At 40.4% G+C, this 14,837-nt stretch overlaps 1 protein-coding gene across 1 annotated transcript in view; it reads left to right on the top strand.

Moving 5' to 3' along the window:
* The window catches only part of LOC117551614 (neural-cadherin-like), a 508,256-nt gene that overhangs the window by 244,847 nt on the left and 248,572 nt on the right, over positions 1–14,837 (top strand). The window contains exons 8-11 of the mRNA XM_034224543.1: positions 1,235–1,407; positions 6,417–6,585; positions 8,867–9,037; positions 9,956–10,128. Of these exons, the coding sequence (XP_034080434.1) occupies positions 1,235–1,407; positions 6,417–6,585; positions 8,867–9,037; positions 9,956–10,128 (686 nt within the window). The remainder of the gene's footprint in view (positions 1–1,234; positions 1,408–6,416; positions 6,586–8,866; positions 9,038–9,955; positions 10,129–14,837) is intronic.

Below are 14,837 nucleotides of genomic sequence, written 5' to 3' on the forward strand. Positions count from 1 at the left end.
TTACATTTCATGGTCAACATCATTCTGCCCCCCTGGGCTAAGGCCGCCTCTGGTGTTCCAAACATGTTGGCTTTTCTTCAGAGTTGAATCTATACAACCTGGTATATGTGATTCAAAAGCCCCGCTGATCATCCCGTTGGGGTTTATTTCGCTATATTGAACAGCTTCCATATTATCACTTAGTACATGGCTAATTACTAAATAAATCAATCATTTGACATATTGTATAAACATGATTTTATTTATTTAAAAATAAACATTTAGTTTCTGGTTCGAAAACAGTTGGAACGGTGGCGAAAGCAAAGTAACTTAAAATGACGGCAGCACTGATGGAGGTTTTCTGTAACTGTTTAAGTGTGTTCACATATTCTTTTTCATTCACCAGCTTTTAAACACTGCCAGACTACATACTGTGTTCCTGTTAGTCTTTACTTCAGGTCTGTCTTCTTCCGCTGGTCTTTTAAACTTGTTCCTTCTCTTGTGCTCTTTGGTTCTTCTTTTTCTTTTCTCTACTGAGGACACTTAAGCCAACATAAAACCAAAGTGTCCTGCGCTCCACAAACATAAAGCAAATGTTGCAAATGAACAAGTCAGCCACAGCGGATGAAACTGTCCAGACTACGGATTGATATGACTGCACCACACCTACAGCAAGTCTGGTCTTTTTTGACTGTCCAAATTGACACAATCAAGTATTCCACTAAGCCATGTAATAATGGAATGACTACATACATAACAGTTGTTTTCCTCTTACAAACTTAGTTACACAGATATTAGGACATACATCAGTTCACATTACAATGCTATGCCAACTAAAACACTGAGTACTGCCTCTAGTTATAGAAGTTAAAATGTAAGACCAAATAAAAGAAAAAGGAACTTGGTGATGTTTGAGGACACTCGGATATCTGAGAACAAATTGAAAGACCAAACAGAAGGCCACAAAATGGAAACCCTAACACAAGATGTTGATTTAGCCAAGAAATAGTCAATCCATGTTCAAACAGCTTCAGCACCATACCCAATAATACATCAGACTGGATGTAATATTATTGAATATCTTAACACATGGTGAGCCCATTTTAAGAGTGGCAGTTATTATTGCGACTTTAAATACTAATGCAAATGAGTCACCAGTAATCCCTTAAATCCCATCAGTGAATCCCCAAGTATATACTAATGTTCTATCAATAACAGCTGACTAAGTGAGTGTTCTCCTTTTGCTTTTCTGCAGGTTTGATCCGCCTTCGCTCCAGCCCGCCCCCCCACCTCCAGGGTGTTGAATACGTCCTCAATGTCACGGCAACCGATGACAACTCCTCAGGCGGACCTCAGGCCTTGTCGTCCACAGCCCAGGTCATAGTGGGAGTGGACGATGTGAACAACAACAAGCCGGTGTTTGAGAAGGTAAGACAGTAAACTGGCTCCATCACACCTGTTTTAGTCCTGCCCATTAGTCTGCTCTGCTGGTTGCCATGGTATTCATTGCTCTTCTTGATGGAATTGACTTCTCACTTTATCCTTTTCTTCCACGGTTCTTCCTATCTATACCCATGTACCTCCATCACTCTGACTCCTTCTCTTTGTCTGTCAACGTCCTCTATTCATTAGCCTCCTCTCTGGTGGAGCGATTAGCCGACTTGACCCACGTCTCTGCTCTCTCGTCTCCCTCCCACATCATCGTGGTCTTTTAATTAAAGCTTTAAGGGATGTGGGAGAAATCCCGACCGACCCATTCTGGAAGTGTTACGTCTCCACCTTTTCTTCTAGCCATGTCTCAATTCTAAATGAGGTGACTTTTCTAACCCCCCTGAGGTATCGCAAGCCAACATTACGAGCGTCGGCTTGCCGAGTAAATCCCGCGCACTCTCTCCTGGGGGTTAACGAGCGCCAAGTGTCTCCCTCCCGGCTTCACCTCATAGTGGGAAGAAAACTGAGGGACGGGAGACAAAATGAAAACCAGGAGGAAAAGGGAATCCTGGTCCGCACTGTTTCATGTGCTCTGTATGCTCAATTGTGTCTCCCAGGAACCTCCTGCTGGTATCATATTTCAAGTCTGAGATTCATTATTTTTCTTCTGTGGGTTAGACGCTGATTGAAACGTACAAACAAACCACTGACTGCCCATCCCCATTCACCAGGCATTTCAAAGAGAATAAAAAACACAACATGTAACTAGGGACAGAAAACAAATCAACAAATGAAGAACAAGATGAAAGAACACTGGAAAAACACAGCTGATTATTTATGTGTTGTTTGTCAGAGATGGACAACGGAACTGAGAGTAAAAGACAGTTCTGGAACAGGAAAGTAACACTTGGCTGTGTGTTAGTTTTCTAGTCAAGACATCCAACTAAAGTTGGTGATTCCTCTGTGGTTGGCAGCCAGTAGCAGGACTCTGGAGCAGAAAGGCCTTTGTATCTTGTTTTGATGCCAAATCGTATAGGGTACTGTAGCAAACCTGGAACAGAGTTGGATCAGTGAACCAAGACAGAAAGAGCAATATACAGTATAGCAAGGAAAGGAGGTGGAAATACAGGGAGGCAAGATCACTCCGATACAGCCAGATCCTGCTTCACCTGGTGGCACAAATCACTATGACATTTATCAACCCCCTGTGACCAGTTCTTATATGGCTTAATTCATATACTTACATTGGTAGCAACACACATTTTCATTTCATTTCAATCCTTTATTTAATCAGATTGGTCCCATTGAGATCATAGATCTCTTTTTCATGGGAGACCTGCAGCATACAGGTTCCACATGAAACATAAAACAATAAAGGACATCATACATTACATTTACGGGATACATTTACATAGTTATAGACATTTACAAGTGCCCATAGTATCAACAAGCATCTCATTTAGCCTAGCTTTAAAAACACGCAGAGGAATGAGAATGCTCAGTTTCAATTCTTGCTGAAGATTATTCCAAGCAAGTGGAGCTGCGCACATAAAAGCTGTCTTACCTAAGACAGTCCTTGCTCTTGGCACATCTAACAATACTACATCATGCGATCTCAGACAATAGCTGCTTGCAACTCTCTGTGTTATCAGAGAGCAGATATAATACGGGAGTTTACCCAACAAAGCTTTATAAATAAACGTGTACCAATGACTGAGTACAGTTAGTGAAGGCAGACCTGCTTTGGCATACAGGGTACAGTGATGAGTAAGTGCTTTACAATTTGTGACAATATACCCTTGTTAGGCAAAATACACACAACAACATGACCAACAACAACAACCATCAATACAACCTGTTGGGGTGTGTGTGCTAAACTCACCACTTGTTGCGCAGTGAATTGTATCTGATCCCATTCATCCATCCGTCTGTTCATCTGTCTCTCTGTCCGTCTGTCCGTACATACATATATCCAAATATTCAATTCTGATTTATCAATTTCAACATGTAGTTGTCTGTTCATTTAGCTAAGGATGCTTTGATCAGGGGACCATGTGCAGACATATCAATGTGCAGAAAGATGTCCAGTCTTGTTAATTGTATTTAAACACTGGTTCTCCTCCACAGAAAAAAGGTGGATTGGTTTACCCCTGAGCAGTTCCTTGCCAAACTACTTTGCTCCTCACCCCTGCCACCCTTTGAAGCTAAACTTTCAACTGCTTGCATGTACAATTTAATTATTCAGGTCGTTCCTCAAAACTTTATGATCCCAGGTGACGGAAGGAACTTTGAACATCTAGTCACTAGTGTATCCAGAGCTCTCCTTTAAACTCAGCTCTATCTTTGGTTTGGGTTAAAGCCAGCATTGATGCAGACTGAGCCACACCGACATCAAACCCAAACAGACGTACCGTGGTGTTAGACCTCAAAGTGCTGACTCTCATCCCAACTGCCACACAGCTGCAAACCCTCAAAGCTAAAGCATATCGTCTGCAAAATTCAGAGGTACAACTATAATCTCACCAAACCACACACTCTCCTTAGCTGTTCCTAGAGATTCTGTCCAAGAAAATCACAGAATTAGGGACAATGAACAGCAATCGAGGCATCTTGTATTTGAACTTTTTGTGTGTTTGTTTAGTGTCTAGTCTACAAACGCTGGTTCTTTTCACATTGACAGAGCAGATTTGATACATTGCACACCGTTTAAAAAAGCCTATGATGACTACAGATGCAACAATTGAAGGATTGAAGAAATATTAAGTATTGCTTAACGATTAGATCGAAGGATAGAAACACATTTAAACTATGGGAAGAACCAGGAAATGATGGAAGATGACTAAATAAAAATAAGTTTGACTGATTCATTGAATGTTAAAGCAAGACATCAACCAGCAGTGCTGAGGGATTGCTTTCCTTTCACAGAGTGTGGCAGATGAGCATCAATACTCTAGTGAGAGGGAAAAGAGAGAAAGACGAGAGACCATGGAGAAAAAGGGAGGAAAGGGGGAGTGAGTGAAACCCAGGAAGCGTTTAAAGGAGGATAATAAAGCTCCCTGTGTGTCTGACAAGTTCAGTGATTGACAAATTCTTTGAGAACCCAAACACGGAGCAGCTACTTTGCTTTTTACCGACAACTGAATGAGTCTCTCTGATGACTCTGACAATGCATGTGATGTTGAATGGAGAGTAAGCATAGATTCAAAATAACAAAAATTGGACTTTCTCGGAACAACTTTATTTTTTGCAATTTCAAACACACAAAGAAAATCGTATTCTTTATGATTTTCTTCCACGTTCAATAGAACATTGGCTTCATTTTTTATTGCAGAATGACTTTACATTCATCTTTTGAGATGGAAACAAGACTGCCAGTGAGGACATCTGTTTTCATGATATATTCTTTAAACATTCAAAAGACTGACAATCTAAATGCTTTGTCATATTTGTCACAATATCTTGAGTTGTTTTGGAATGAAAGAAGTCCAAGGCGTATGAAGGAATACAAAAACAAAGGATATATAAGATAGAATAACATAAAAACACGATGTAAATCTAAATGCGGTATAGTAGAATAAATACTGCATACTGTAAGTACTTTGCAGAGCTCAGGAGTTCAACAGTCATATAGCCTGTAGGATGTCAGTGGGTGTTTCACAATGTCGAGGACGCTTGCTTGGTAGCACGTGTCTTCCGAGTCACTTGCTTCAGAAGCGAGGCAAGAATCCTTCCTAGCCTCGGAAAATGAAGAATGGTGGAACAGGCTAACGGGTGTGCAGGTTAGTCATATATGAGAGGCCCCGCCTTAAATGGAATGCGATTTCCGCCAAAGATTTGGAAATTGGTCCGTGCGCAAAGCATTGTGGGGATTTTAAGACCGCGGAGTCTACACATGTGAAGCCTCGAAATTTCTCGCTACGAAGTACGCCGGGCTCGGTAGAATTCCAAGTATGCTGGACATTGGAACAGTACTTCGGCGGCACTCGATGACGTAGTATGCTTGAAATAGTGGCTCTGGAGCAGCCTTCCTCGACATTGACAATGTTCCCACTTGTGCTTTGTGTGTGGGTTAAAGAGTGTATGACCATTTCACGGTTATTACTGCATATTGTGGGTGGTAAGGAAGGAAAATCATGCAGCATTTTTGACATGTTTTTATATCGACAAGGAGAAAATGTTTTCGGCATGTTTGTGCCATGGCGAGATTATGAAAAACATTACTGACCCTATTTCCCTACACCATAAGATGAACATTTCCTGGGTTAACTTACAAAATGTTTAGTAATTCAATCAAACTAAATGTGTCTCCAATGGAGCAACAGCTCAGGTACAGGTGCATCATTCCTGTAAAATGTCATTGTTAGTGAACAATGTGTCGCTTTTATCCCTTTTGATCTTATACGTATGTGTGATATATATTTGCCTGTGAAACATCTGTTTACCAAAGCATTGTAACAAATTATCTGTTGTTACCACATCTGCAATCGTTCATTCAAATATTCTGTTAAATCAAACATGGCACAATAACAAAAGGTTTTGTTTGGCTGACAAATATGTACCTACATCATATTTGCTTTAACAGTAGTCACTGAAAATCCGCTTTTATGGATTCCACTGCAGCTATTTCCCGTAGGCTGCTGAAGGCTTACTGTGAAGTGTTGGGTTCCATTTCAAATAAAAAATATGTGTTTTTGCACAGAACTAAACAAAGCAGATGCTAAAAGTTCAGTAAATAAAATGTCATGTTTACCCAAGAACACTGAGCATATCATTGAGCAGCTATTGAGCCCTTTTGGCAAAAACCCTATCCGTACTTTCAATGGACGCTGGGATAGACTTCAAGACCCCTGATCCCTTTACTAATATCTATCTCACACAGGACAACAAACTTTCTTTCTTCATCAACAAGTTCTTTCAAAATAAATAATATTCCACCTCCCACGTACTCTTGATTGCAGTTCTTATAGAATGGAGTATTGACCTATGTTTCCATGTTCTCTCCTCAGTGTCAGCAGTACCGAGAGAGCACATCGGTCCTGGAGAACCAGCCGGCCGGGACGTTTGTCCTGCAGGTCCATGCAGTGGATGCTGACGAGGGCTCCAATGGCAAGGTCACATACGGCTTCATGCACAAAGACTCCACCATACCTGCATTCAGTATACACCCAGACACAGGTACGCACTCACACAGACACACAAACACACACCTACTCACTCTCTTGTGCACATACAGAAGAGTGCACATACTTTCATCCGAGCAGTTTAGCTTTGGAATACAGTCGTGAACCTTACAAGAACATTCCTGGCATCATTGTTACTTTAGGTAAACAACTTTAATTTGATCAGTGGTGGAATGTAACTAAGTACATTTTTCTCAAATACCATACTTAAGTAATATTTTGACAAAATTCCTTACTTGAGTATTTTCATTGTATGCCAGTTTATACTTTACTCCACTACATCTCACAGGCACTATTGTGCTTTTGACTTAGTGATCACTCAACGTTACTGCTCACTTTTTATATATGAAAAGACGCAACACGCTTATGTAATATGATGTTCTACTTTACTATTTGTCAATTCTGTGTTTTATAAAATCACTAATATTGATGCCACATTGAAATACTAAGATTAAAATGATTGTTCATGTGATAAAAACAGGATAATGTTATTTAATAAAACATAGTTTTGATACTATAAGTATATTTGGCTGATAATGCTTCTGTACTTTATGTTGCTGAAATGGCTCATTGTACAGAATGAGAAGTTTACATTTTTGTACTTTGAGTACATTTGGATGCTAATCTTTTTGTGAATTCAGGACGTTTAATTGTATTTTAAGACCATTGTATTTTTTACTCAAGTATAGGAACTGAGTATTTTTCTTTCTTTATCCAACTCTGAACTAGATGAAATATACTCAGTGGAAAACAAATAGTATGATGGCAAGTGGTTTTACGGAGCCCCTAAAGGTTCATGAAAAAGTATCTTGTGCGCACACGATACTTTCTCGTTCAAACGAGAAAGTTACCGGTGCGCCAAGTAGGAAGTGCATTCACAAGAGACAACCGTTTCATTGCAGACTGTTATGTTTATGTGGGGAAATGGCAGTGCATACATTATTTGAGATATATTTCAAACTCAGACTTCATTTTAAGGACATTGCGGCCAGGGGTGTAGAGCTATTTGTTTAAGCACCGGATTGGCAGAACAGGAGAGTCTAAAACCGTCTGCCTTGATCTATGAATTCATATCCGGGACTCTCACGGTATCTGCTGTCTGCGCGCAGAGAGCTGTGTCTTTTACGCAGCGCCTTCACTGTGTTTACCTTCATTAGAACAGCTAAATAGAGATCGAGGCTGCTACATTTTAACCACACACACACGCACACACACACACACACACACACACACACACACACACACACACACACACACACACACACACACACACCTCTCTACACACATCGAACTGCCCGATTATTCCCCCTATTACTCGTTTTATGAAGGACATGTCCGGTCACCAGGGCGCATGATGTGTTTGTGTGTTTGTGCTCAGCTCCATTCTGTGTGTGTGTTCGGTGTGTTCGTGTGTCCAACACCAGCATTTGTTTTCAAATTACCATGAACAGTAATTTACACACATAATATGGCGTAATAATCGGGCAGTTCGATGTGTCTAACCATAAGAAAGTATCTCGTGAGCACGAGATACTTTTTTCATTACCCTTTAGGGGCTCCGTATGGTTTAGTACAGGTTTTCAGAGTAAACGTTTGAATAATCAATTGATCACCTACATTAAGATGTATCAATTTCAGTACCATCTCCTTTCGCAGAAATATGCATCTTTTGTATTTTTACAATGGCCATGAGAGATACCTGTCAGTGGTTTACCTGCAGATCATAAAGCTGGATATCTAAATCATCATATACATATTAATCCTGTAAAATTCTGTTTTTGCAGTTGGTATATATGAAATCAATCTCCTTCACCCTTCAATATTAACTGAAAATGATACAATACTGTTGGATGACTTTCAAATGTTGGTAGGAAAAACAAACACTGCAGCAGAGAACCTGTGCAGGAGCAGGGTTACTTTCCCATGTTGTGTTCCATCCAGGTTCCATGGTAAAGTCAAAGATTAGGATGTATTGCCAAAACCCCTAAAACAAGAATAGTAGCTGCCAAACAACATGCTTTTTATTCCAGAAGCAACATAATGTTATACATGTCTAAAATCATTTATTTCTTTGGATTTGATAATTGCCTTGAAAAACTGTAATTCCCCTTCCTGTTCTTCTCATCCGCTCTGCTGTCTTTCAAGTTAAGCTTCAAGGCAAACATACAAAAAAAATCATTTTGGTGTTAAATTGAAAATGCTCAGGGGATATGAGACCAAGCGGTGTTTGGTATGATTTAGCAGTCTGATCAAACTCATTATCCTTTTGTCTGCAGGAGTAATTGTGACTGCCAGGAAGTTTGATCGCGAACGCCAACGGGAATACGCGGTGACAGTGACTGCCACCGACCGGGCCGCTGACCCCTTGATTGGCATTTGTCAGCTCAACATCCTCATCCTGGACCAGAACGACAACAGTCCCAAGTTTGAGAACATCCGTTATGAGTGTAAGTAGACATTTGTATAGATTAAGTCTGAGGAATGTAGTCTAAAAGAGCTTAGGCCACAGAAGCTTGCAGTAAGAAAACACAAGAAGTGGATGAAAAAAGACATCCAAAACTGATTCTGATATTACTGAAGATAATGTCTGAACCTAACAATAGTCATATTTGTTTAAGGTAAGTGGTAACTAAGTTCCATTTGGTGCAACCATTAGTCTTTAAACCCAGGATACTAGTTAGCATCTTAGCACTTCCAGTTCCCAGGTTTTAAGGTCTGTGGTTAAAATAAGATTTTCATATGTTGTTCGCCGACAACAAATATGTCAGTAAATACCCCACTGGTGAATTCCCAAAGCTTCTACGTGACATAAAAACAACGTTTGCTTACAAGTGACTTAATGAGACTGCTAAAAGTCATCACACCAAGCATTAGCTGCATTTAGCTTAGCGGTGGTGACACAACAGTTTATGTACAGTAATTATTTTGTTATTTTTTATTAGCTTTCTGCTTTGGCAATTGTATGTATGCTTCAAAAATCATAAAGTGGTGTTAGTATGTGGAGATAATCCTGCTGAACATAACTTAATAAATGTGTGTTTGCCAAAGATGTTATTCAGTAATATCCTGAAATCCAATGGAACAATCCCCTGGCTTTTTGTCGAGGGAGCCCTTGCGATGCGGACTTCCAGTATGGCCTACAAAAATACATCACCACTGTATTTACTGTGTTTTGCATTTTTTCTTTGCTGTCAAATTGATGAATATGTTTCTCAATAAGGTTGTGTTTTCTTTGTGTACAGTGGTTTTTTCTGAATGTCAAACAAAGTTTTCTTCATTTGCTTATGTTTTCTGAAGTTACTGACGAATACAGCACTCAGAGAAACACTAAGGCTTAAAGCAAACCTCCTCTTCTCCTCCAATAGACTTCCTCCGTGAGGATACCATGATCGGGACTAGCTTCCTGCGGGTGGCGGCTCATGACGATGACTTCGGCACCAACGCAGCCATCACGTACTCTATGTCCAGTGAACAGCCGGAGTACCTCGGGGTCAACCCCCTGACGGGCTGGGTGTATGTCAACCAGCCCATTTCTCAGGTAAAAAAGTACTCTGCACAAACAGATATTGCCAAACCCTTTTTGGAACAGCTTTCCATTTTCATAAAGGTGTTTCCACTTTGTTGCCAGTGTTGCAGACTAGGGATGGGAATTTGAAAGCAAATGAATATTCGAATATTCGAAATTGGGAAAAATGTTGACAAAAAATAAATAAATAGGAAAATAAATAAGTACATGTTCAAATAAGTATAGAAACCAAGTCGAATTTGTCAAATATATTGAACTGGTGATCACAGTTTGAACAGTTGGAACAGTTGACAGCTATAGGCCTACAGCTTTCATGCTTAAAACATAACTTGGTTTTTAAATGAAAGAGGGATCATACACGAACAACATAACGGGTTAGGGTAACGCAACCCTATTACAACAGAGATCAACAACCTATAACAGGGCCTATGCACAGAATGCAGCTATTCAATACTCATTCTTCTTTAAGAATATGAGCATGTCTACTCAGGGGAGAGGCGGGTGCGGAGACGATTCACAATCAGGCCAGCTGTAGAGAAGACCCTCTCAGCTGGAATGTGGGCATAAGATGAGGTTTGAGTCTGCGTGATCTGCGTGTAGGGAGGGGCAGCAGCCATATCATTGGCTAGAACTAGCTAGATCTGATGGATTTGGACATAAACGCGAGTGAAGTATAACCGGACGCGCGAGAGAGATCAGCACCTGCAGCTCTGCCCGCTGTGAAGGACCGGTGAGCGGAGCAAAACACACCTTTAGACCTAACACATTTAGCTATGGCACTGTCGTATACATTGAATTATTCCATTTGATCATATATAATCAACTTAGATACCCCTCAAAAAAAAAAAAAAAAAAAAAACTCATATTCTCATACTTGAATAATTTCGAATATTCGATGAATCGTTCCCATCCCTATTACAGACATGGCAACTGCACGTGTAATCCATCATCTCTTTGGGTTTTTCTTTTCACAAAGACCCTTGGATGCCCTTAGGGTTGATCACGCGTATTAATCCACTCCATGTAGCACAAAAGCACTTCAAGGAAAATGTTGTAATTTTTATGAAAGTCTAGCTATGACCTTCAGATTGAAACGACAACAATATGCTTCTTCTTCTAGTACATAGCTGGGAAAACAAGCATACAAGCATTTTGTTGGGAAGAGTGGCCAGTAGCTGGAAGCCTGCATATGTGCCTGAACACGTTTAATGTCCTCACTGCCTGTTCTTTGGCACCAGGAAAGATAACATTGGCGAAATGTTCCTCATCTCACTCCCTCTAACCCCTTGCTTCACTACTAGCCAGAAAAACAATCTTGGGGGGAACATGAATAAGCAATAGAGGAAATTGCTACATATAGTGTGCAAAACAAGTCAATTATTAAACCCCCAAAAGTAACAACCCACCACGTTCATGTGCCAAAAGGAAGTTGTGTCTGTAATCCACTTCAGCTTGCATCGTACACCAACACATGGCACGAGGCCAGTGAACAGAGAGTGATCTGCAAAAACAAGTCCATGTTTGAAGATCCAAAACGTTTCCACTGATGAGTACATCTGCATAAAGTAATATACACAAGCAGGCACTGCCTACATCAGGGGTGCCCAACCTTTTTTTAACCGAGAGCTACTTTTAAAGTTGCCAGTCTGCCGAGATCTACCAGTCCAAATAGAGAGGCGTAGTTACTGACCTTTGTACAATTAATACTTCATAAAATACTGCAGGTCCTTTATCTTACCTCTTTCTAATCTACACACATACAAGTATTTAACTGAAGTTACACAACAGTGTTGTTGATATGGAGTTGGAGTTTATTCACACGTCACATACTACAAGTGGGAAATGTTTTCAAGAAACATTGAACAGTGCTGCCACATATGACACAGGAAAAGAAGAAAAGACTCTGAACCCTTTCTTTGCTATTATATAAAAATAGTGTTGCTACAAAAGTATAAATGAGGCTTACTAATAAGACAACTCAGATCTGAAGCTACACAGGAATCTGCTGCCAAAGTGCAATAAAAAAGACAACATTAATAAATCAAAACCCTTTTTTTTGTTGCATTTTAGTAGAGTATAAAAATAAATGCCTTTAAAATAGGATGCAAGCAACACTAGTTTCTTAACCTGAATTGATAATAGACTATAATCAATTTAAACAGAACAGATCTTAATGTTTGCATTCTTATACCATGTTGTACAATAATTATAATGAATAAGTTCAAACAAACAACAACTTACAGCTGATTAATAACGGTATCTAACTTGAGTTTTTATTATATCAAAAACCTGTTGAAATGCTCCTGTTATTTGTACTGTCCCCCAAAAGCGCATCGGCAGCCTCCAGGAATGCTTCTTTCATAACTTCGCCGTCTTTGAAAGACTTCATGTGTTTCTCAAGAACGTGACTGACACGATAAGATGCTCTGGTAGCAGCCTTGCTCTTGTTGTTGGGCCTGGTGAAAATGGACTGCTGTGCATTTAGCTGTCCTTTCAGGCCCCTCCCCTTTTGGAGCGTAGGGCAGAATTAGGAGGGAATTCCGTCTCGTAGCGTTTGTGCACTGTTTTGAAATGCCGCTCCTAAATGACCCTTCTTCGATAAAGCCACGCTCGCATTGCAGATGAGACAGATGGACTTTGAATTGGAATAGATACAAAAATAATGATCCTCCCACTCGGAGTGAAAATTATATATTTTGGGCTTTTTTGCTTCTGCCATAATTGCGGTCTTGTGTGTGTGCGGACTGTCACTCCTGTTGACACGGACAACGTCAGCGAAATAGTGCCCACTGCTCACCAGCCACGCCCCGACACATGGGGTCACGCTGGCCAATCACAAAGCTTTGATGCGTTCAAGTGCATTATTCTGGCACGGGAAGATTATGTTATAGGACATTAACGATAAAACAGAACTGGGAATCTCCCCGCGATCGACCGGTCGATCGCGATCGACTGGTTGGGCACCCCTGGCCTACATGTTTATCTCAGCCTTTGCCAATGTGAGAATATCAGTTGTGATAATTGCTCAGAGTAAATATTGGATTTTGAAAAAACTGCAGAGCATCACAACTTTTGAAAACAGATACCAGGTCAGAGTGTATGAAAAACTTGATGAAAATTAGTTATTGCACTTATTAATGTGAAACTCATTTAAAAGGTCAGAATGTGTGAAGAAGCCTATATGGTAGAACTTTCTATGAGGACCTCATCGATACTGCATTCAGAGAAACTTTCATAGTCAATAATAAGCCATTTGTAACTATTCATGATTACACTCGTAAACCACATAATGCCTTACGATTGAAAAGCCTGTCTGGACCCATGGAGCATGTGCACTTGAGTTTTCCATAAGCCCCCACAACTTTGATACCCTATTGATTAAAATGAGGGCTATACATTTGTTCGTACTGGGTAGTTTATTTAGTTTTAAGAAGTATGCGCTGTTTAGAGACGTTTGTTTCCCAATATAAGTCAATGGGAAATTGTATTGTTGGCCCAAATAGCGTCAGGGACTAAATTGTAAGTGTAATACCCCCGCTTGGCCACTTCACAATTTTGCGTCAGTGGCCAGCGCTCTTCCTGGGGGCATGGGGTACATGCCAAGTCTCTTATTTGTCATTTCCTCGCTCCTCGATCGAACTGGAAGTTGTTCTGGTGCGCCATCCAAGGCGAGGAGCGATAACAGAGGAGCGATAACGGAACTGTGTGCCTTTTATTAGTAGTAGATCAACGAACATGTCTGCAAACACAAACTCCCTCAAAACTCTGCAGCGACTGACAGTCAATCCAGATGCATCAGCTGTTGCTGTCATCACAAACGGAAGTCGCTTAACGTGACCCTCAAAGGAAAGGACATCCCATTGCTCTTAAAACACATTTCCTTGCTTCCTCTCCCTTCTCCTGGTTGAGGAAAATATGCAAGTGAGGGAAGCAGGGATGCAAGTTAAGTGACCTGGCATGCAGGGTTGGTTGTGCTCCCTTAGACTTTGCTAGAACAAGGAAACTACGGCAAGCCTATAGAGACAAACAGTGCCAAACAGGCAACACTCTGCCAACCCTCTTAAAGGGGCAGCGCAGGTTGACTGATGGGGCTTAAAATACATTATGACCCACATATCCACACCTCTACAATCTACTGTGTTAGTCCAATCAATCGTCTATGCAGTAACATATTTCAAAATGTATGTGTTCTTCACTCAAGTAAAGTTGAGTTTGTGTCTAAAGAAATACATGTAACATGGTAACATGTCATTGTATCGCATTAACGCAAAATAATCTATGCAAATGTTATTATCGATGCAATACAATTCACCCTATAATGCACAATACATGTGGTATTCATAGAAAGGATTGGAGAGAAAAGGGCATAAAGAAAAAAGTTACATTTGTGGCAATATGGTAGTTGTTTGTCTCCAACATATTCCATTTACCCACACTGGGAGTACATGACTCTTGGTTAAGTTATTTTCTTTAGTTAGTAAGCAGACCATTTCTTCTGTGTGCAGGGACTTTAGCTAATTGCTCCTTTAAGGGTTAACAAACTCTACGGCTCCACAGTGGGCCAAGCCCCTCAACCAATGCAATTATCGTGGAATGTGTTTGTTTTTACACAAATACGGTCTACCGCTAGTTTGTCCATGGAAAGTGGATCGCTTGCTAAAAACGTTGTGATCTTGATATACTAATCAGTTTTCAAGGAAACTGCAATCACTTTCACACTA

The sequence above is a fragment of the Gymnodraco acuticeps genome, unplaced genomic scaffold (genome assembly GCF_902827175.1).
Source record: "Gymnodraco acuticeps unplaced genomic scaffold, fGymAcu1.1, whole genome shotgun sequence".
Classification (NCBI taxonomy): domain Eukaryota; kingdom Metazoa; phylum Chordata; class Actinopteri; order Perciformes; family Bathydraconidae; genus Gymnodraco; species Gymnodraco acuticeps.